This window comes from Oryzias latipes, chromosome 16 (assembly GCF_053564925.1).
Source record: "Oryzias latipes strain Hd-rR chromosome 16, Olatipes_Hd-rR_3.1".
Lineage (NCBI taxonomy): Eukaryota > Metazoa > Chordata > Actinopteri > Beloniformes > Adrianichthyidae > Oryzias > Oryzias latipes.
Window position 1 is genome coordinate 21666382 of NC_136252.1, and position 23446 is coordinate 21689827.

The 23446-nt window shown below is 40.2% G+C and overlaps 2 protein-coding genes and 1 long non-coding RNA gene across 6 annotated transcripts in view; 2 read left to right on the forward strand and 1 right to left on the reverse strand.

Annotated features, from left to right (window-relative positions):
• LOC101155633 (neuronal acetylcholine receptor subunit alpha-7) lies at nt 1–14363 on the reverse strand. 3 transcript variants are annotated; one of them, XM_078932685.1, is made up of 11 exons: nt 13658–14363; nt 9222–9284; nt 7482–7621; nt 6767–6811; nt 6245–6351; nt 6085–6164; nt 5784–5951; nt 4874–5068; nt 3731–3817; nt 3525–3634; nt 668–2662 (listed from the first exon to the last, which is right to left on the reverse strand). In XM_078932685.1, exons 2-11 carry the CDS (start codon nt 9271–9273, stop codon nt 1796–1798), a joined length of 1851 nt encoding a protein of 616 aa, XP_078788811.1. In that variant the 5' UTR covers nt 9274–9284; nt 13658–14363; the 3' UTR covers nt 668–1795. The 3 variants fall into 3 exon arrangements, with proteins under 3 accessions (XP_011483607.2, XP_078788811.1, XP_078788810.1); XM_078932684.1 differs by having other exon boundaries at nt 6245–6354; nt 13658–13753; XM_011485305.4 differs by lacking the exon at nt 13658–14363 and having other exon boundaries at nt 1–2662; nt 6245–6354; nt 9222–9476.
• On the forward strand, nt 3165–6849 carry LOC144984396 (uncharacterized). The gene is made up of 2 exons (XR_013648047.1): nt 3165–3298; nt 3481–6849. It is a non-coding gene; the product is annotated as an uncharacterized LOC144984396 (long non-coding RNA).
• The window catches only part of adar (adenosine deaminase RNA specific), a 16269-nt gene continuing 6489 nt past the window's right edge, over nt 13667–23446 (forward strand). Inside the window, exons 1-10 of one of the 2 annotated variants that reach the window (XM_004078149.5) lie at nt 13667–13790; nt 16139–17789; nt 19448–19755; nt 20590–20785; nt 20913–21106; nt 21432–21567; nt 21645–21886; nt 22030–22186; nt 22851–23019; nt 23230–23323. In XM_004078149.5, coding sequence (XP_004078197.1) covers nt 16269–17789; nt 19448–19755; nt 20590–20785; nt 20913–21106; nt 21432–21567; nt 21645–21886; nt 22030–22186; nt 22851–23019; nt 23230–23323 — 3017 coding nt within the window. In that variant the 5' untranslated portion in view covers nt 13667–13790; nt 16139–16268. Of the gene's footprint in view, nt 13791–14651; nt 14919–16138; nt 17790–19447; nt 19756–20589; nt 20786–20912; nt 21107–21431; nt 21568–21644; nt 21887–22029; nt 22187–22850; nt 23020–23229; nt 23324–23446 lie in introns of those variants that run through there. The other variant, XM_011485306.4, reaches the window with a different exon arrangement.

Below are 23446 nucleotides of genomic sequence, written 5' to 3' on the forward strand. Positions count from 1 at the left end.
TCAACTGAAGATATTTACTTTAGTGCATAAAGTTGTGCAGTGATGCCAGGTTTTACACATCAAAAGGTATAAATTGTAGACAAAGAATTTAAATCTGTAAAGACTAAATGACTTTGACTACCCAGTAAGGAGAATCAGTGATGATCTATGAAAGATCTGCAAACATGAGCAAGTTTTTGTGGTCATTAGAAAAATGTATGTATCATAAACTAATTAGATTACTTTTAAATGCTTAAATGTTTTGAACAAAAACAGTACATATGGAACAATTACTAATACACAAAACTGGCATAATGAGGTAAACTAAATCAATTGAAAGAAGATAAAAAAAACTGGACTCTTGTGGCCTTTGCAGGTACTGGAGATAAAAGAGGGGACAAAAAGCAGTGATCTTAGACAAACAGCTGTTATCCTTCATCAACATATGACAGGTTATAAAAAGCAGAAACCCTGGAGTCCATCACCTGACAGTAAGAGAGGTGATCACCACATGAAAAATGTTCAATAGAGATGCCAGACTTCCTAGCTGAAAAGATCCAGGCCGCACTTAGCATGCTAAACGCTTCATGTACAGTTTTAAAAGAAAAAGAAAAAAAAATCAATAAAATTAGTTTGGCTTGGAAAACTGCCAGCGTTTCTGTCTCTTAAAAGCAGACAACAACGTTAGTTGGATTTTCAAAGACTTGAAACAATTTAATTTGCACAGACAATATTAAAAGAAGAGGTGGATGGATAGATGCAGAGAGCCATGTTTAACACCAAGTAAAGTTTGTCCCATTTCTCATATTGAGGCGGAGGAAAGATTATACAGACTTTGGCACACAGTGGTGCATTGCAACCACTTTTCCCCCTTTAACTCCATTTGTATATTTGAAGTCATTTTTTAATAAAGCCAGAGGTCTTCTGTCTTAAAAAAGCTTGGCTGAGAAACTGGATCATGCAGCAGGACAATGCAGTATAACAAAATGAGTGAAAAGAAAGTGGTCAAAGTGAAATATCCAAGTCCTGATCATTGACTGTATATGAGAACTGGACTGAGTGACCACTCCTCCCTGCATTCCAAACAGGAAGTACCCATTGGACTCAAAAAGCTGAAATCCCATTGACTTCTATTCAGAAATAAAAAGATATTACTCTGTCATTCTATTTGTCAAGATAATCATTTTTTACATGTTTTTACTGATCCTATTTCTGTCAGGGTATTTTTTCTGTAGTGCAAGTTATTCAAGTTAGAAACTGACCAATCAGAAGCCGCTAAGTATGGCATCGAACATTCAAAGCATTTGATTGACAGATTCTAACGAGCCCACTTTCAATTGGTGGTGGTGTGGCCTTCAAACTAGCTCACTTCTGGTTGGCGAGAGTGGTTTCTAAAGAAATTTATAGCTCAGACCAACTCAAACCAATCACTGCTCACTGACAATTTCTGGTTCCAACATGGCAATGGGCGTATCACAAAAAAAATGGCGATTGAATTGACTTTATTGTGTTAGAACCAAAAGCAAGTTATTTTCTCAATTCTCTTATACAGTCAGTGGTCCAGACCTAATTTTCGACCAGCAGTTCAGAGGAGTCAAATAACACAAATTTGGACATTTTTTGTAGGTTTTGTGAAAGATCAGACCTTAAAGTTAAAAATAAAAATTGTTTTGCTAGGTAATATCCTAACTTTTACCCATTATTCGCCTTCCACTGTACATACCATGTGATAATAGGAAATATCTACTATTTCAATGTCCTGCTGTCACTGACAGCTGTTGTGCTTCCATCTCCAGCATTGTTAAGTCTGTACATCTTAGAGGAAGTCTTTTGAAAGTGCTATTCCAAAGTTGGGTGCAGCCATGAGGATGGCAAAGGTGCAAATAATGTTGAAAACACTGAATCCAACAAGGCAGAGGCGGTCGATGACGGCAGCAGCGAACTGCCACTGCTCCGCCAGACTGACCTGACGATCCTGCTCGCGAACGCGTTCAACCAAAAACTGCACGTCCACCAGAAGAGCCTGCAACTGGTTGTCCACTGCAGCAGATCGGATCGTGGTGCTCTGGGAGTGTAGAGCAGCTGGTCTCCCACACTCAGCCTCCAGGCCACAAGGCACAGGGGCAACAGTGGATGAGTCAGGCTCTGAAGCAGCTGGGGGCTCCAAAGGGGGACTCCCAAGTTTTGAAGACTGCAGGTTGTGATGTATTGGTATATCTCCAACAGGTCCTCCTCTCCCATTTGTGCCTCCATCTCTTTCGCCTCCTACAGGCCCACAGTTGTCCCTGCCATTATTGATGACTCTGCTCCTCTGCAGTGGTTCCAGTTCTGCAGAGGTAGGGAAGCCCATGTAGGGCAGGTGGCCATTAGGCTGAAGGTGTGGATTGGGGCTTGGGTCTTTGTGGCCTGGGTTGGGGAGCATAACTGCCTGGGCATTGGACCTGTGATGAAGAGTGTTTGAGAGAGGGTGACTCAGCTGCACCAGGCTGGCCTGCAGGGAGCTGAGGCTTGGCGGGGGGATGGACGGAGCTGGGGTGGGGATAGTAGTGGTGGTGGTGGTTGGAGAAGATAAGGTCTTGCTACGGGAATCTGCTTGGCTGTTGGAGAGAGTTGGTTCTGCTCCTTCACCTGGACGCTTCATTCGCAGAAACCAGGGCACCCACTGCAGTAGAACCAAGTGCACCTGGTGATCAACAACACCAATGAGCACCAGAGAACGCAGCACAGTGTAGCTAGCACATACATCCAACCATTTGCACTGAAAAAAGGGACAGACTAGTGTGTGTGGATTTTTAAACCTTTTCACATTACCTGTTGTGTAGAAATGTCTATTATTAACACAGATCTAACAGGAAAATGTCATGAAAAAGAATGTAGCCTAATTTGTGGTTTAGTTTTACATTGGAACAAAATTAATTTATTTGAAGCATCTAGACAGATTGTCCTTAAATTGCCTCTAGAATAATCTGGTCTGAGGTGTTTGCAACCACTTAAGTAACTGCAATGTACCTAGTTTCTGAGGCTGCAGAACAAGCCAAAAACCATCAGCACTTCTCAGCTATGCTTGAAAATTGGCATGAGGTGTTTGTGCTGATCTGCCGGGTTAGCTTTTGCCAAAGCCAAACAACTTTTCCTTGTCTCATTTTTGAAGGGGCAATCCATCAAAAGTCATTCTCTCTGCATTCCTTTCAGAAGAGCCATGCCTGTGCAGACTTTTTTGTGGTGCCGTCATAAACCAGAAAAAAAATGCGTTTTAAAGCTGAAGCAGAACTCCTACACATTTCTATAAGTGGAATTTTACTATCACGATCTGGTGCAGGTAAGCTCAACTTAAAAACAACTTAAAAATATTTCACATAATCTCAAAATAGATTATTTTTATCCTTAAAGCTGTGGAAGAACTATAATGTTAATTCTAATTCAAATAAGATGTAATTCTTTACTGTAGTACAAAAGTATGTACAGTTTACAACTCTATATTTTATCTTAAATTTTTTTCAGGTACACTTTTTATCTTTTGTTGTAAATTAAATTTGATAACGCACCCAACGTGGCATTGGTCCACTGTTCGGAGTGTGGTGATGGAACTGGAGGACTATGACTGTGGCCACCACTGACATCCCAACAATCACCATGGTACTGGCAAAGTACTGACCTGAAACACACAGGATGCTGTTCTGACATTCTGTGAGTCACAACAATTCAAGAAAACGTCAAATACACCAACATCTGCAGCAAAAGAAAAACTAACCAATCAGTGGTACCGAATCGGAAGTGGCTGGCATAATCTCTGCAACCATTAGCATGAAGACCGTCAGAGAGAGCAGAACTGTGATGCCTGAGAACACACAAGACCCCAGGGAAGTGTTGAGCATGTAAAGAACGAAGACACAGCAACTCTAAAATTTCTCTTTGACTTTCTAAAAAAAACTGTTTGATTGTTTTCCTTAAGCTTTAGTCACATGCATCCGTACAGGTGTCCAGGCTCATGGAAGGTCATAGACAGAACCGGCTGCGTCTTAAGGAGAGCCCTGGTGTGTCTGCAGTGCTCTTAAGACTCATATAACCACCTAAAGGAACGTCATCAAAATGAAACGCACGATTGCCGTGTGTGTTAAGTTTATCCTGAAGTATTTGTAGGGAAATTGTAAGTTACACACACCTATGACGGACCGTTGATGAGATCGTAAGGTGCCCTTATGCTGCACTCTCGTCATTAGTGAGGTGTGCATACAGGCTCCTTATTGACCGGATGCAAATGATGCAGGCATGGGGTGTGCAAGGGCACAGAGGATGTCCACAAAAACGACACTCTGATTGACTAATTTCTACATTTCTAACAGCAAGGAACATGCAAGGAGCGCACAATTATCACTCAAACACTAGCAGGCCCCTTCCACATTGCTCAGGGTTTCAAGGGGTTGAAAAAATGAAAACTGCATACAACATGTTTCATCTCACCAACTTCCCCCTTACTTACTCCTCTGTGCTGTTTAACTTTTTGCTATGACCTGTCATCTTTAACATGCTGGAGAAAAAAATGTACATGCAAATTTTTACTCTACGGGCTCACTGAGCGGCCTATGATCTTCATATTTTATGCGTGCCCCATTCAAAGTTGCCAAATTTATGCTTGCAGACAGCCTGCATCCACCTGTAAGGGCAATTGTGACTTAGGCTTTATCTTCTACCTTACTTTTTCTGTTTTCATCTTGCTGTCTTTCTACTTTCACTCTCTTTGGCTGTGAAAAACATAACTGACAGTTCTCCATCAATTCAGTTCAAGATTGAATAAGTCAAGGCTTTTGCTGAAAGTAAAGCTGACACATTTTCCCACTAATAGAAAGTACCCTTGTTGTTGTTATAGCAGCCTCTGTATCTGTGGTTTACTCACCGAGGCTAATTTTCTCCCCAGAGTTGGCTGGGAGCAGGAACACCACCAGAGTCATTGAGGAGAGGAGTACACATGGAATAAGGAGGTTCAGTGCATAAAACAAAGTCCTCCTTCGTAATGTCACCACAAATGTAACATCAGGATAAGGCTCTGCACAGCAGTCATAGAAAATCTCATGACGACCTCCGGGAACCTCTGAGAGGAGGAGAGGAGACACAAAGGTTTAAATATGCAGAAAATGTGTAGAAAATTAACACTTACAATGACAATGTCTGCTTGAACAGTTTTTTCACTTTAAATATCAGGAAAAAGATCAGGGACACTGAAAATATCTTTTTAATGAATGAAAAAGAACAGACTTGTTTGCTAATTTTTAGCATTTTGAGATCAAATCAAAATACTGAAAAATCTGAAAGGCTTTAAACAAAAGAAAAATTATAAAAACATTGTTCAAAGCATGCGCCTCTTGCAGAATTTTGAACTAAAATCGTAATCTCAGAGGAAGAATAATACATTTAAGTCTAAATTCTTCAAATTAGTCAGAAATTTTAAAAGAAATTTGGAGATTAAAATCCGAATTACAACTTCCTAGTCCAATTTATTAGATTCTTCTTTTTTTTTTTACAATTTTAATAAAGACAAAACAAATTGCAGTTTTCTAAAGGCCACCCTAAAATCCAAAAATGCTAGACCCCAGTTTTTCCACAGACAGAGAAAAGACTGTATTTTAATGGCACTATGACAGCCCCCCTTATGTGCCAAAACAGATAATGAATTTTGGGGGTGCCTTGTGGAAACTCTTAAAACATTTGGTGTCAAAGTTCAAAAGAAAACACTGTTAGAATATAATTTGTCATCATGTTAAACCTAAAAAGTGCAATAAGAGGTCACAGCTTTGTTCCAGTCGTACCCATGAGGTCCCACTCTCCATTCGGCATGTATCCCGACACATCAGCCTCCTTCATCTGGATATCAAGCAGCCAGCCATCAAAAGTCCATGAACCAAACTTAAGCTCACAGCGCTGAATGTCAAATGGAAACCATCTCACATCCACACTACATGTGCTGACAAATATTCCTAAAAAATGACACAAAAAAAAGTCAGTCATCATTATTATTGAGCCAGGACATGGGACATTTAGCTTAGAGATAAATCTATCCAAACACATAGTGACTAAAATCATGAGGTTATGGCCACTAACTTAACATACCTGGAGGAAGAAACTCACAGAAGCCGCTGGAGTTAACCAGCACATTGGTCTTAAAAGTGGCATCAAACTTGTCGTGAGCACTACAGAAACAGTAACAAAGCACACGTCACAGATGTGACTCATCGTAGGTGGTGCCTGAGTGCATCTGTAACACACACACCTGTTGTACAGTAAGATGTCAGGCGTCCAGACCTGGTCAGGGCTAAAACGAAGGTTCTTCACTCCAGGATACTCTGACTGGTTCCACTGGAGGTAGTGGTCATACCACTGCTGGGAGACACAATTACACAACTATTTAAAAAAAAAAATCGAAAACTGAGTTTATTGTCTGTGTTCTATGCAGGAGAGATCCTTTAGAAATGTTTTCTTTTTATTTTATGCTGTCCAAAAATGTTTACAAGATACTCTGGGAAGTTCTTTGACTTCTTCAAAAAACTAAAAAAAGAGTTTGGATTTTGGCCTCAGAAACAAAGTTGACCCAGATTCATTGAGGTCTCCTGATGCTGAAACAAAGCATGTTAAAAGGTGGAGGGAAGGAAGTTGTCACGGTGCCATGCTTCCAGGATAATTCAAGTCAACCCACTTCTGCAATAATGGCATGTCGACTCTTGCAAGAGGAACCTAGAGAAAGACTTCCCCAAAACAGTTAAACCGTGTTTTCCTCGTGATCTGTTACACTCACCATCTGCAGCCAGGCATTTGTGGTGAGGATCTGGTTCTTTTCATCCTTCCAGTACACAAAGCAAAAAAAAAAAAAAGATTAAATTAGGCAATATAATAGACAAATTCATCCTTGATTTTTTTTAACTCAAGCTTGGATGGAAAAGAGTGCAATCACTTCAACTGGTAAAAAATAATCCAGAGACTTTAATGTTCTGTATGTTTTAGCAAATGTGTGAAACTTAGAGGGCTAGACATTAGTGAGGTGCTCCATCTCTGAATTTCAAGTAAAGTTTCCAAAGTGCACATTAAAAAAAAGCACCATGGCAACCTGATGCGAATTTGCCAAAGGGTCTCGGAAAAACTATCAGAACACATGACATGAAATTCTCTGACCTGTTAAAATGAAAACTGAGCTGCCAGCGGTGAGTGTCAGGATTGTGGTCAGATTGATCTTCTTTTATTTATCATTTCAAAGGACTCTGGTTTAGATCTGATGATTAAAAGCATTTCAAAACAATCCAAATGACATATTTGTATCAGCTTTGTGTTTGATTTTGTTTTTAGAGAAAACAAAGTTAACCAAATCCATGTCATGCCTTCGAAAGTGTGGTAATGTTTTTCTGCATGGTCTTTGTGTTTTTATTTATTTTTTAAATTTTTTTTAGGCTTCCTGAGATGAAATTGTGATTTATAAAGAATAAATGAAGTCTAAAACAGTTAAGGGTTCAGCATACCACATCCATAACCTGTATTAGGGTATAAGAGAAGTGAACAGTGAGGGCCTGGGAGTCGTTGGCCACCGGTCTTTCCATCGGGTTGTAATCCCTCAGCAGCTCCTTGAGCAAGTAGCGCTGGTGTGGACCCTGCACTGACACTGCACAGGGAACGGAGAAGGGAGTTTGAGATGAAAAAAAGGAAAAGAAACTTGGAGAAATGTCTAAAAAGCAGCAGCAAAATGACTAAACATAAATTAATCACGTCAAAAGAGTTTAAAGTAATGTGTATCAATTAGAAGACTGAAATTGTGCAGAAGACACAGACATAGAGCAAAACATAGAACCAAACAAAAGACCATTGTACTTATCCTAATCAATTACATCTCTGATTGATCTCTAGTTGGAGTCTTCCAGCAATAAAAATGTCAGTTTCAGTCGTAGCGGAAAGAACTGAGGCCATTAAACTCTGAAACACCCCAGACACACACAGCACTCACGACAATGAGAACCAGGAAAACCTTCTATTCCTACTGTATAACTCTGCTAAGGGCCATCTGCATTCACCGTTCACAATGGGAGCTCTCTTCATTTAAAGGGTTTCATTCCAAAGGCCCCCTGTAAAGGTTAAAAATCAGCAGCGTGTGCTTGAAACATTTCTATATCACACATTTTGATGCCGAAGGACTGTTATACATTAACAGCAGAAAGGTTCAATTAAATGGTTGATGGTAGATGCACTTCCGATGAATTATGTCAAATCTATAGAGCTATCTCCAGACCTTGAACACATCCATGTGAGTGCATAGATGGTGAGCCTGTAACTCATATTAATGTTCCTAAAGTGTCTATAATGTGCAGGTGTGGAGCCATGATTCTCCCTGAGCTAATCTGTGTTCAGCAACATGCAAAAGTGTGAACATGAATTCCTGACTCATCTTTATTCCATTTGAAAGAATGCCCCCATTCATTTATATCAAGATTGCCATTTAAATTAATGAACATGTTTAAAATATACCAAGGGAAAAAACATCTAAATAAAAGACATAAAGCAATTTTGCTGGCTCCAAATGTGCCTCAGCAACCTTTTCAAATGCAGCTTAAAATCTTTCTCTTGTGGGCACAGTATATAATTTTAATATCTAAATTTATTAATCATCAGAAAGCTGCTGAGAGTCATTGCAGCCTTGAATGTGGTGTATGTTCACCCACATATTATGTTGAAGTCTGAGTTAGTTTTACCCAACCACCACACAAGGGTTAAATGGGAAAACATGAGCAGAAGATTACAGTTTTGCCTCAAAGTTAACATAATTTGTGATCTAAAAGACAAAAAGCAACAGTCGTTTGCCCTTTTTCCCCTGACAGTGTTTCCTGCAGAGGCAGACCTGGAATCATCCATGCATCGCACCTGAAGCTCAGTGCATCTACTTTCCTTCTTTGGAACACTTCAATTTTTTCGTTTTCCTGAAAGAAATGGGCTTCTAAAGTGCTTATAAAGTTCTTTGATGATAGAAGTTTTTCCCTTTCTAATTGAATATTTTAAATATTTAATCCTCCCTAAATAGTCTAACTGATATGTTCCTATTTTTTTTCTATCCTTTCTATGCTTGAGCTTTTATTCTCCATTTGGATCACAAATAAATGAGTTTTTCCATGTGCACAATGACACAAACAGGGACTGGCAGGCTATACATAGAAGGAAAAAAATAATTACATGCATTCATGAATGCAGCCCTACTTCAGAGACAAGTGACTTACCGCCGAGCTGAGTCGCGAGTATCAACAGCCAAAGAGCCATAGTTTTCCTCATGCTGCATTCCTCTAGGTGAGCAGAGGCAAAAGAGAGAAGATAAAATTATAGGAATTTCAGGTAGTATAAAAAAAACTAGGATGGGTGGAGGTGGGGATAATCTAAAGACAGATGCAGATATCTTCAATAAGGTGAGCAAGCAAGATAGCAGCTTGGGAGGAGCAGAAAGGGATGGAGACAGGGAAGGCAGACACGCACAGAGTGGGTGAGATGCAGTGAAAAAGAGATGCTGTGTGTGGGAGTCGATCCGAACCTTATTGATGAGCTTTACGCTTCTTTGAACTTCAATTACTGCAGACTTTATATATGTTCAGCAATAGCTATGCTTTCCTCTGAAACATTACAAAGTGGACTAAATTAGGACTGTTACATTGATCGAAACCAATTACAAGCTTTTTTTTTTTGGATGAAACTCAAATTGGAGACCATACTGGGTTGTGAAAAGAAAAAAAAAACATGTGTTGCGTTAACTGGATTTTAAATGGGCAAAAACAAACACATTTTCTTCGCATTGACAAGGGAAATGACGACTAATTGACACAAATAAGCAACGTCAGTGGGATTTTACAGAATTGGTCCACACGTACTTTAATGCAAAACTGACCCCTGCTGGACATATGCGTGAACTGCAAATATTTAAAGACTTGACTTTTTTACTTCTGACTTTCTCAACAAAAAGTCTTTTTAATGCTTCAACAGATAAAAATGAGACATAAAACTTTTCTGTACCCTATAATTTCACAACAATTTGAACTTTTTGATACTAAATCAAATGGTGAACCCTTAAATAGATTTTTTTTTGTAAGTGGCTGTAAACTAGAGAGAGAAAGTATAAACAAAGAAATGATGGGAAATGGGGCAGGCTTACTCTGTGCCAACAGTCCGACCCACAACTCAGAGGAAAACGTCTAATGAACTCCTGTTGCTATGCAGAAGCTATGTCCTAGAAAACGATAGTTTTATGTTTTGTTTTGTTTAATTTTGGCTAAAAACGGAGTGGGGCTTAAAGTTCAAATGTTACAAATCACAAATCCTATCCACCAATGTACATTTACACACTTGTAGCATTGCCAAAAAAAAAAGGTATCCAGTGGACAAAAAAAAATCTTAATGCCAACTGAACTACAGATATGAATAAAGTCCACATGGGTTTGAAAAAACATTTGCTCTAACACAAATAGAAACTGTTTCTTTTTTTGTATAAATGCTGCTTATAATTCTATGTTGGATTATGTGAATTCTGGAGGAAGTGGGTAAAGTCACCAGCAAGGGAAGAAAAAGAGAAAAGTTTGGGGAGTCGGGAGCTATGAGAGGAGGAAATAAGAAAAAAGGCTGGGGAAGGCTACAAGAGACCCCATGAAGAAAAAAGTAAGATGTGACCTACCCAAGAAAACCGGATTTAGGGTGGAGACTACACGCACAAATACATTTTGGTGAGATCATTCCTTTTTTTTAATTTTATTTACATTACACTGGAAAAGGGACCAAAGAGCCTAAAGAGACTGAAAAGAATTGAATGACTTTTTTATTTTGTTTTGGGAATTTGGAAAATATGTGTTTATATGTTTGACTTTAGTTTGTATTGGTTAAAAAGGTAAATTAATGCAGTCTTTCATTTCTGTCAAGAGTGCATTTCATACGCCAAAATCCTGGCTTACACACTGATGGTGACAAAGCTGCCACACAAAGTACTAACCAGAGCACCAGAGGGCTCCGTGTCTGAACCAAGAACACTTTGACACATGGAGCAGACAAAGAAAGAACTCAACCTACATCCTTTCAATCAGAGGTCAACCACTCTGTGAGCCACAGCTGTCTAAGTCAAATTTGACAGATTTTGCCTTCAACCTTTGACAGCCCTATGTTACTAACTTGCTTATTGCAAGCTATGTTGTTTAAAATACGTATAAATTATTTACTGCTGTCTATCTGACAATATCTGTGTGTTTTTTTTCTCGTTTTCGTTATTTTGACTAAAATACCAACATAATAAACCAACCTTTCCGAAATTACAAGTACAAAGTACAAGTAAAGAATGAAAGCTAGAATCAGAAATCATTCAAGGTGGATGGGTAAAGCAAAGTGATTATCTTATATGGCTTGCATCTGTTCATATTAGACACAAAAAAGACTGTAAACCAAGTCAACAGATGAATATTGACAGTTCTTTATCAAGAAGATTTAAATGCAGTAGAGTAATTCAATCTATGATGTCCAGAAATGTCTTCTGGCTTGGCAGAGGGAAAAAAAAAACTTCCTTTAAGTGTTTGTAATTTGTCTTCTGACACTATGTTTATGTTTGTTCTTTTCTTTAAATAATTAAACTGTGGACAAACAGTGTGTTATAATACACAGAGTAAACACACAGAGTAAAATGCCTTAGAATTGATTATTAGGGCTTCCAAAGGGGGGGGGGGTGTAGTTGTTTTAATTTACCAATGCTGACCTCAAAACTCAAGTAAAATATATAAAATTTCTATTAACCCTTTGATGTGCAACATGGGTCAAAAGTGACCCGGCTGAGTTTTTATTTTTGATATCTTTGCAATAAATTAATATTATCATTCAGAAGTCAAGGTATTCCTCAATTAACTTGTTTTAGACCATCACACATGATTATCTTATTTTTTTTTATTTCTTACTTTTTGGTTAAAAACTGTTTTTGTATCACTACCCCGCTAATGCGCAACATGGGTACAAAATGACCCACATTCATTTTCTATGTTAATTCTCATATGGCTCAGTATTTACACAACATAACTTTGATATACAGTAAATTACATTTAATCATTTAGTCCTCCATATATGTTTAAAATATCTTGTTTTTTGTGCCTCTTGAGCACCATGCATGATAACGAAGCAATGGATGACAACAGTCAGAAGAAGAAACCAAAAGTGATCCAGTACCATAACAAATCAAAATGAGGTGTGGACACAATGGATCAAATGATTAGAAACTATTCATGCCAGCGGAGAATACAGAGGTTGCCCATGGTTACCTGGTACAACCTGCTGGATGTTGTCACCCTCTATGCCTTCACTGCACAACACCCTGGCTATTTGGATGGTGTCAACAATGCACGGCGGCTTTTTATCAAGGAGCTAGGCAAAGAGCTTGGCATGCCACATAAGAAGAGGCGCAATGAGGGCACAACCCAACTCCAAAAGCATGTTTGAGCGTCAGTAGCTCGGGTGGTTGAGCAAGTCAGCCGATGATCGGAGGATCCGCGGTTCGATCCCCGCTCCCCCCCCAGTCAAACTGTCGCTGTGTCCTTGGGCAAGACACTTAACCTTCCTTGCCTACAGCGTGGCTCCACTGGTGTATGAATGTTCCGGTGAAGGTCAGAGGGGCCGTAGGTGCCAACTGGCAGCTACACCTCTGTCAATCTGCCCCAGGGCAGCTGAGGCTACATCAGTAGTTACAAGAATGAAGAGTGAATCAGTAATGGACACATTGTAAGAACTTTGAGAGTCTGGAAAAGTGCAGATAAATCCAATCAATTATTATTATTATTTTCAGGCAATGGGAAAATGTGGGTTTAACAAACAAACAGAGCCACCATCCAGCCTGAAGAGAGCATCAGACAGGAGGGTCAAAGGAAGAGGCAGAGGTGTGCGATCTCCCGAGTTTCCTAAGACAGAAAAGTCAAAAGCTGGTGTTCTCACTGCACCAGATCTGTAAGCTGACAACAAATATCACATTATAAATTGTCAGGCATGTAAAAACGAAGGTCGCAATTGGTTAAACAGATGTGTCACACCAGTTTAAAGTTGTTAAAATACTGATACAGTTTAGATTGTTAGACATGTTATGCAATCAGAGGTAAGTGTTGCAAAATGAAAATAACCATGTTTCAATTAAAGACATAAATGTTTGGCCCAACTCATTGCAACAATATTTCTTCAAAACAAATGTTATAATTACAGTTTTGAGTAATTTGATCAAAATCACACTTGAGTGACTGAGTCGTTTTTGATTTGTATACGTAAATGTGTTGTAAAAACCATTATTATCTATAAAGTATGAAAGGAAAAATGTAAATAATATTATGGGTTAATAAAAAACAAGATATGTAAAGAATACTCGGAATATTCAACAGTAAAAAATATATATTTTAAAAGATACAACAAAAGAAAAACTCAGCCGTCATAAACTTACATACAACATGAAAGTGTGCATGTTGCGCATCATGGGGTTAAGGCTCTTTTCAAGTTCATGAAAGTACATATTAATCTTTTTCAAAAGTCCTAAAGCTCAAGTCTAAGTCAGGTTTAAAGCCTTAAGACTTAATATATAAAACAAATTATTTTCCATCTCGTTTCATTGGAAAAAAAAATCACACAAAAAATCAAAACAAACAACAACAAAAAGCCCTCGTCTTACGTCATTTTGCTGCGACCTGCTGATGTTTCCGTCGCGCTCGACAGCGTCACATGTCCGAGCATCATTTGATTGTTTCTTTCATCAAATTAAAATATTAGAAGCATCGGGCTACGGGGAGGCTGGACACCACGAGGTGAGATGCACGAATACATGTAATTCGGGTCACTCGAGGCGTGGGTAAAAACCGATCACTGTGAGTCGCGTGGAGCCGTTGAAAGAGGAGAACGGTTTAGAGCGCGTTTAAGCTAGCTTAGCAGCTAACGCTAGCCGCAGGCAGAACGCTGTTCCTCTGAGGCTGTTGCAAGCTGGATCTACGTTCTATCTCACAATGTTCCTCAAATGCAATTTAAAAAGTGTGTTCATATCTATTTAAATCAGGCAATGTTTTTTATACCCAATTTCATTCATGCGAAAATCGACAGTTGCCTCTTTTGTCAATTGTTCTCAAAATTAAAACAACCCCTCGTGGGTTGTCTATTTGATCATTTTGGAACTCTACTAAGAAAACTTTTTATTTATTCAGAGTATATAAATGATACAAAAGTGTATTGTTATACATCACATTACGGTTGCAAGAACCGTGTCAGGCCAATTTTTTGATAAATAGAATAATCTACAGTGAACTTAGGGCACTGTGGTAGAATTTTTCTAAGCAGTGTGTTGTTGAGCTGTATGCTGAGTTGTAATTTAATCAGAACTCTAAACCATCACGCCCTGATAATGGTGTGTGTCTTTCCCTCTTTTTCCGCCTTGGAGTTTTAAAAAAAAGTGGAGGTAATTCGAGGATGGGATGTCCTCAGCCTCACCGCCTCCGGTTCGCTGCTCTCAGTCACATGGCACATCAGAAACCTAACTTTTGGACTAGAAATGAAATCGAAAGTGGTTTTAGTCCATGTTAACTCTCCATTTCCTTTCCTATATAACCTTAAAACGTCGGGGACATTTCTCAACTCCCATGACGACGTCCATGAAAAGCAGTGAACCGACCGGGCACGTGCAGTTTGCATGAGTACTAGTTCAGGCTGCTAGCAGGACTTAATCGGAAGACTCTTCGCATTGCTAACCACGTTTATTCTTATATGCGTTTTTACTTCACGCGTTGTTTTTATAACCCCTGTTTTGTCTTATTTTTAACAACTCGCGATCAAAAGACCAGAAACAAAAAATCACCGGGTCTAGTTCAGGTTACCAGGTCTTTGGAAACTCCCGACTTTCAGACACAAAACCTCACATAACTTCATTGTAACTTCTGTGTGATCAGGTGAGACACGTGTAGTTTTCATTACCTTGGACAGCAGTCCACTAAGGTGTTGTGCTGTATGTTTGGTGAAATTACATTCTGCAGTGCCTTTAAACTGGTTAAGAAAATCTAATTTAGTGACTATTTTTTTCTATTTACCCCCCCCCCCCCTCCTTTTTTTTTTACAGGTTTGCTTAAAGTTCACAAAAAGATTTTTGGGTCATTTGAAGTCTTGTTCCACATCTACAAAGTGGGGCGGGGGGGGACAGAATTCTTAAAAAAAAAAAAGTCATTGTTGCTTTTTTGGCTGTCAGATGTTATCTTGCGTTAGGGTCAATATAAGTCGGCTCCAGCCCCATTGGCCCTAAGGCTGCCAGCTCTGTCAGCCCCTATTACCCTGATGAAACAACACTGGTGTTCTCTAATAATGTGGGCATGTTCGGGCCAGCTCAGCTTTATATTAAACACCAGTGATGCTGACTGGGCCAGAGTCCGTATTGGATGTCTTCTTGTTGTCAGTCTGAGCGATATAGACATTACTGTGTGTTGTTGGGTATGACATCTGAGGCAGAATCAATCCCTGTTTTCTACCCTAGCTAGAGATTTAAAACTGGAGTTCAAACTGAATAAATCACCTGAATATATTTGTGTTTGCGACTGTCCTGCATCTTGCCCTTGAAAATATCCTCCTCCTTTCCCGCTTTATTGTAGTTTGTGCTCCAAGCGCAACAGTATATTTATTTCCAGGCCAGAATTAAAAGAGAATAGTCACAAGAGGGCCTGAATTATTTATCAACCTCCTTTTATACCTGGATTAAATTTCAGTGTGACAGGGAGAGATAGCGTGTCGCCCTGCAGTATCCTTGCAGCGTGATTGGGTTTTAATCTCAAAACATATTGGGCAACGTCAATAGTGGTTCTGTAGCCCAGAGCTTATTCTCTGCATATAATTTTTACCTCTCCATGACTGATGCTTTTTGTGTTTACTTCTGTAGCATTTTTTTCTTTCTGAAAAGCTGTAATACAAGGTGATAATAAAAAAGAATAAATAAATACTGCACCTTTCGAGTCTGTGCACTCTGCCGTGTCCAAGGACACTTGAGCAGCTTGGAAGGTTGCCAACAGATGTTAAATTTGTCCCTTTTTTTTTCTTGCTGCTTTGCTTCTTTCATTTAATTCCTCACTTATCTTTATTTTCATTTACTCTCCTGACTTTAACCCTTTTATTTTTTTTATTCCAGGTGTTCCCACTCTCTGGTTACTTTCTTCTGGCTTATTATTCGGGTATTCTGTTGATGATCGAGGGCAGACAACGATACTGAAGCTGCAGAGCCAGCTGCACCTGTCCTCTTTGTGCTCAACCCCTGCGCTATGAGCAGAGGTAGAGGAGGGTCTTACAAAGAACACCCCCAGAGGCATAAACCTCCCCACTTGCAGGTCAAGGAGAATTACTACAGACAGCTCTTTCCGAGAGCTGACCCAGAGCAGATACCAAATCAACTTTATTCCAACAGCCCCGGATGTCCTTCCGTCCCCTTAAGGTCCCCGTCCTCTATCCTTCCCTCTGCTCCCCCGATACCAAACCATATTAATGTGGCCAATTCTGGAGCTTTTAATTGTTCTAATTACCAGAATCTGGGTTTTGGTCCGACACCAAACTCTTTCCAATATAAACAGGCAGAGTTCCTTAGAGGACAGATTTCAGAGGCGCCGCAGTTTAGAAGCAGTCCTGGAGCAATAGGCAGCAGGCCACCTAACTATACACACCAGCCGCAGCCTCACTATAATAGATACACAAACCCCAACAGCAGCCCCAGGAACGACAGATATTACAGAGGATGCTATAGGCAAGTCCAGAGTTATTCCTTTCCGTCTCCTTCAGGATCGTCTCAGGACTTTGTAGGTCCTCGACACCTGAATCAAAACCAGTCACGAGGGGTTAACCACCAACCATCCAACAGACAAACAAACCTCCTGTGTGATAATTTTCAGAGACTGAGTTTCCAACAAGACAGGGGAGCTGGAAAACGCTTTGACAGACGGTCTTCATCAGGGAAGTACGCTAAAGGTAATATAACAATAACGCCTGTCATACAGGAACAAGTGCACAAGGCTTTGAAGGCAGATGAGGCTATACCTGCAAAGGTTTTAGCCAAAAAACTGCACTTGCCCAAGAAGGTGGTAAATCAGGCTCTTTACTCTTTAGAACCGTTAAAAAAAGCATCCAAACAAGGACTTCTGCCTCCAGAGTGGACTCTGTATCGAGAAAATTCCCAGGCTGAGGCAAGAATATCAGCTAAACCACAGAGCCCCCCCTCCCTTTTGAGTCTCAGCTCTAATCAGCATCAATCAGCTGAAGCTAAGGTTGACGTAGAAAAGGAGCAAGAGACCAAAGAGGAAGACTCCGACTCCGAATCTAGTTCTTCTTGCTCTTCATTAGAGTCCTCTGCCTCTGAGGATTGCCAGTCCTCAGCAATAGTTGGATGTCAAGAGAATCCCTGTGCTAGCCCAGCTGACCTTGAGTTGAGCTCTGCAATGATGGCAGATCAGAAAGAGAAAGTTTTGAAATATCTCTTTGAATTGGGTCAAACAACCGCTCTCGTCTTGGCAAAGAAACTGGGCCTTAGGAGTGCCAAGCAGATCAACCCTACCATTTACGATCTGGAGAAGCAAGGCGACGTTATTAAAAATGACACCATCCCTTACAAATGGGAGCTGTCTCCCCATCGCAAAGAGAGGATGGAAAGGAGCTTGAAAGCCGCTTCCATCCCCCAAGCTGGTCAAATGGAGGTGGATGTTAATAGAGATCAGAATGAAGGAGGAGCTTTGCCAGGCCTTGAACCAATACCTAAGCTTGAGAATTGGACACAAGATCAACCTCAAGGCAAAATGGTGAGTCAAATGTCAATGCTTTGCTTTATGCTGTTTGGTTAAATGCAGTCATGAACTCAGTGGAGATGAATAGTATTTAGCAGTCACTAATTCTGTTGGTTAAACCACTTTATGAGAGATGAGAGGTCTGTAATGTTCAGCTTAGATACACTTCAACTGTGAGTGATGGAATGTAAAACAAATAATCTGATGATGTCAGTCTCAAAGCATGATATTTCCACCTCCATACTTCACAGTGGATATGTTTTTAGGAAACGTTTCAGCCTTCTTCCTCCTCCAAATACGTTGAGTGGCGTTTATACTAAAGAGTTTCATTTGGTCTTTTCTGACGACATAACCATCTCTCAATCCTCCTCTGGATCATCCAGATGGTCTCTGGAGAACCTTAGACAGGCCAGGACATGTGCTGGCTAAGCAGGAGGACCTTTGGACCACTGTAGCAAAGTAGCGTGTTACTAACCGCAACCTTTGTTACTGTAGTCCAAGCTCTCTTTGGGTCATTGACCAGATGGAGGGAAATTGTCAGTAATCTTGGAGTTCTTCTGTTTTTACAGATAAACAGATGATTTCTTTTCTCCAAGTTTCTTGCTTATTGTAGATTGGTTCAATCAATCAAATCTTTATTTGTATAGCACTTTCACATCTTCCAGACATCCAAAGTGCTGCACACGTATAACTACACTAAAACCATAGGTAAAATTCAAAGAAACACAGTAAAATGATAATAAAATCATCAATAAAAGAAAACACACAAAAAAAACAAACAAAAAAAAAACTGTCTAATTATCATTCATCTTGTCCCTGGTGTGCTCAGACAGCTCTTTGATGGTGGTGGAGAAGTTACAGTCTTGACTGTTAAAAGGTGTGGACAGGTGTCAATTATACAGAAAATGAGTTCCAGCAGGTGACATTAATACAGGATAGAATAGCTTCTTGAAGAAGAAGCTACAGGTCTGTTAGGTACAGAGCTTGTCTGGAGGATATGAATACTAATTTTCTGCTCCATTATAAAATAAATAAATTCTGTAAAAATTAAACAATGTGATTTCCTGGAAATCTTTTTTTTACACTCTGATCTCACACAGTTGTAGTGTATCTACAGGCGGGTCATCTTTTTAAGATACAACTTACAGAATCTCTCACTGGAAAATATTTTTTTGCCTCACTGTAAATGGTTACAGGCAGCTATCCCTCAGCTTTAAAAAAGCTAACATAGCTCTTAGGAATAACTTTCATTTACAAACGAAAATCTAACATCTCCATCAGTTTCTGCAGACATTTGTCACAGGGAAGTACGATATTATATTAGATGCCTTTGTGGCATCTAATATAAATGATTAAAAAATACTGTTTTTTTTGTTTTGTTTTTTAGAACTAAACTAGATATGTGATGCAGTGTGTCCTGTCTAACACCTTCAGAAAAATTGTCAGCTCTGAAAAAGTTACTACTTTGTGTAAAGAATGTTGAGACACAAAGTTTTTCGGAGGTGAACTGCAGCTGTGGCTGTTGTTTCACAAGTTTGATGCCATGACGGACATGCTCCTTATCACACAAAACACTGTTTCATGTCATACTCAGTCGGTTTTATCAATTTTTGAGATTTCACCTCTTTTGTCGCTTCTCTTCACATTTTCTTTCTTCTTTTCGGCCCATGTAGACGCCCTCCGCCAGCCTGTATGAAGACAACACGAACAATGAGTCACAGTGGGCAAATGATAGCATCCCAGATTACCTCAATGCCATACGGAGACACACAGATGCCATCAAACTGGCTGCTGAAAAGGGTAATACTGTAGGAACCGTTGCTGTCTCTCTGGCGGCTCCTCCTTCCCAGAATCTTTGGGCCAAATTACAAGAGGTCCGCTTAAAAAACCCAGTCAGTGGCCTTATGGAGTATGCCCAGTATCTGGGTCAAAGCTGTGAGTTCCTTCTTCTGGACCAGAGTGGACCGTCTCATGACCCAAGGTTGGTAATGTGCTCCACCATGTAGTGTAAGGTTTTTTAGGAATTCTTCACTTTTTATGTTTTGATCATTTCCTCAAGGTTTGAAATTAATTTTTTGGAAATTGGGTTATCTATGGTGCTGCACCATGTGAGGAAAACTTGCGATGTACGATATTATCCAGCAATTTTGACGGTATCACTTGCAACACATGTACAATTAGCAAAACAAACGACAACAAATTCATCATTTCTATTTCACTGTAACAGTTTTATTTAAACATAACTTCAATTATACTACAAATGACCCTCGTCTACATAGGAGGCGGGTATCTAACATAAAAAAAGCCCCATTTGAATTGCTAACAATGTGAAAAGGTCAAATGCATAAAGGACTCTATTCGATTCGTAAAATATATCCAGCTGCCATGAGGTTGTTTTAGCGTGTGTGTAAGAATTTAAGTTATCCATTTATTGCAGTTTACGCCAACTTATGCGATACGTGTATTGTACAGGCTGATATTGCGATGATAATGATACATTTTTGATTCATTGTGCAGGCACAGCTATTATCTACAGTTTGGTTGAAAACTGCTTTCATCTTGATTTTGTACATGTTTTTGTCACTTTCAACAGCAAAACTGTCCTCCTTTTATTAAAAAATGTTATATTACTTGGAGTATTTCTTCTTCTAATATTGACAATCTGTCTTCAAAGCTTTGGAGTTGCTGTAGTTTGGACTGAAGATATAAAAAAAATACATTAAATCGAATTCTATCAATGCAAAAACAATGATTCATTCATCCTACTAACTTGTTAAACAGGAATCAAAGATTGGGATCTGCTTTCTTCTGTTAGATTTCGAATGCAAGTGATGCTCAATGGAAGGCTGTTTCCTATTGCGGAGGCTTCAAATAAAAAAGTGGCTAAAAAGGATGCAGCGGCGGCCACTCTGCGTATCCTCATCAAAGAGATGCAGGGAGGAGAGAGCACAGAGGACGAAGACAACACCACCAGCATGGACCGAGAGTCTGACCAACTCCCTGACCACTCTGTGAGTCTTTCCTTTTTTCTTTTTTTGCTTCTGTAAATTAAATAAAATAAATCTGTTTTTAAGAAAACAAAATGTACCCCATTCATGAGCTGCAGCTGTAAATGCGTAATGTTATCGTCTCTGTCAGGGGTCTGTTGAAAACACACAGGGAGGTTCGGCATCTGGCGGAGTGGAAGGGGCGGAGGGACCCCGCCAGCCCCTGTCCCGCTCTCTGCCTGGTGGGAAGAACCCGGTCTCTGTCCTGATGGAGTACAGTCAGCGCAGTGGGAAGCCCATCGAATTCATCGCCACTGGGCAAACAGGCCCACCGCATGACCCACGGTAGCAGCTCCCACATGTCTCTCTGAGCCGCCTGTGGTTGTTTTTCCTCAAAAAAGCAGCTATATTTTTGTTTAATCTTTCCTCAATATGTTGTCATGTGAGTGAGGGAGCAAAATAACTCAGTCTCTGTTCAGTCACCCTTCATTTTATATATTTTTGGCATAATCCCTCTTTCAAATCAGTTGCCTGGGCATTACGTTATATCAGAAAAAAATCATGTTTTGACCTCTGGTGCATCAGGCTTTATTCTGCTCATCTGTGAACCTGTGTATCTGTGTCAGTTACTGACCAAACAAAAAAAAATCTCCTTTTTTTTTCTCCTCAGGTTCAAGTACAGAGTGAAGGTGGGGGAAAACTTGTTTGCAGAATCATCAGCTCCAAGTAAGAAGGCAGCTCGCCAGCTGGCAGCAGAGGAAGCCGTCAAAGAGCTAATGGCTGATGGAAAACTGCAACTTAACAAGGTAATGAGTCGGAATGAAAATAAGGAGTTGGAATGCATGTTTATATTACCAACTTTCCAAAATTCTACTCTTTTCAGCCACTGCTGCCCCTGGGTCTTTCTGGTGACTGTGATGAAGGGAGCTCTTCTGGGGCCGCATGCCCTTCTCTGCCACCTCTTACTGCAGATGAGCTGCGAGCGGCCCACGAGGCAGGTGTCGGGGATCTCATCAATCACCTGAACAACAACGCTGTGTCTGGCCTGCTGGAGTATGCCAGAGCCCGAGGATTTGCTGCTGAGATCCGCTTGGTGGGCCAGTCTGGGCCACCACATGAGCCCAAGTATGTGTGTCACATACAGATCTTCCAATACATTCCAATTTTTGTCTTTTCCTTGTGCCTTTTTATGGGATCTTTGGCTTTTAAACTGAGATTAAAAAGTAAATCTGATTACCGGAACATGCAATGTTTCCCCTCTTGTTCAGGTTCACCTACCAGGCCAAACTGGGCGGACGCTGGTTTCCTCCGGTTTGCGCTTCCAACAAGAAGCAGGGAAAGCAGGAAGCAGCGGATGCCGCTCTGCGGGTTCTGATTGGAGAAGCTGAGAGGGCAGCTCGCACAGGGGAGCTTATCCCCAGCGAGGTACAGATTATTGAAATATATGAAATGATCTGTCTAGAAAGCTTGAATATCTGCCAGCTTCAGAGGAGCTTTCTTGGGTTAAAGGGCGAATCAAAGCAGTTTACAACCGAAAAAAGATGCACGGCAGTGGCACATTTGCATGAAGCGGACAGTTTGAGCAGGGATTGATCCATATTCGATGATTAAATGGGAATCCGCTCTTTTTGTTTGAGCTCATAAAAAGACAACAAAATGTTTAAGTGTATTTTAGAAACATGCACAGTCGCTTCACACCAGTGAGGGAATTGCAGATCTGTTATTTATATGAAACAACAAGAAGTAGTAATGGCCTACTGACTCCTAAAACAAAGGACTTTTGATTAAACCTGTAATAGTTTTCATAAATCATTTAGTAGGAATGTGTATTTGAAACGCCTATACTTTAGTAATGCAGCTGCGGTCAGCACATACATTCTTAGTGAGCAATTTTAATATTCCACCCTGTAGCAGCAGCTTGTTTCCTTGCAGCAGATTACCTGGTTTAGATGTCTTCTGCCTGTAAAAAAAAAAAAACTACAGTTGGAAGTTTGAGAAGAAAACCTGACTTCAACTGGAGTTTGTAGCCTCTTCAAACTGTTTTCTTTTCTTTCTTCATGAAGCAATTTTTGTGTCTGGCATTCTCTAGCTACCAGTGAGCGGCAGCACTTTACATGACCAGATAGCGATGCTGAGTCACCAGCGTTTCAACGCCCTGACCACGCGCATTCAACACTGCCTTTTAGGACGCAAGATTCTGGCCACCATCGTCATGAGAAGAGGGGAAGGCCTTGGGACCGTTGTCAGCCTGGGGACTGGTATATCATCAACTTTAGTTTTTCCATGCTGAAACATTTCAAATGCAATTTGATTTTTTTTCATAGGCAAGTTGTATTCTTTCTGTTTTTGGAGGCATATGCTGTCACAAAGCTAAAGTAGGTCACTGCAGGGCTGAGAGGCATTGCATTGCAGTGTTCCTTGACATTGAGTTTCTCTCTGCTTCCCTTTTTTCTCCTTTCTCCTGTCAGGAAATCGTTGTGTCAAAGGGGAGGAGTTGAGCTTGAAAGGGGAGACCGTTAATGATTGTCATGCGGAAATCATCTCTAGAAGAGGATTTATTCGGTAGGAGTAGAAATCTTGCTCCTTGATCGATGTTCCTTCCTGCATTTCCAAAAATAATCCTTTCTCCCTCAGACCTTGCCTGTCGGAGATTATTTATTCGTCTCAACCGCTGTCTCCTTTGTT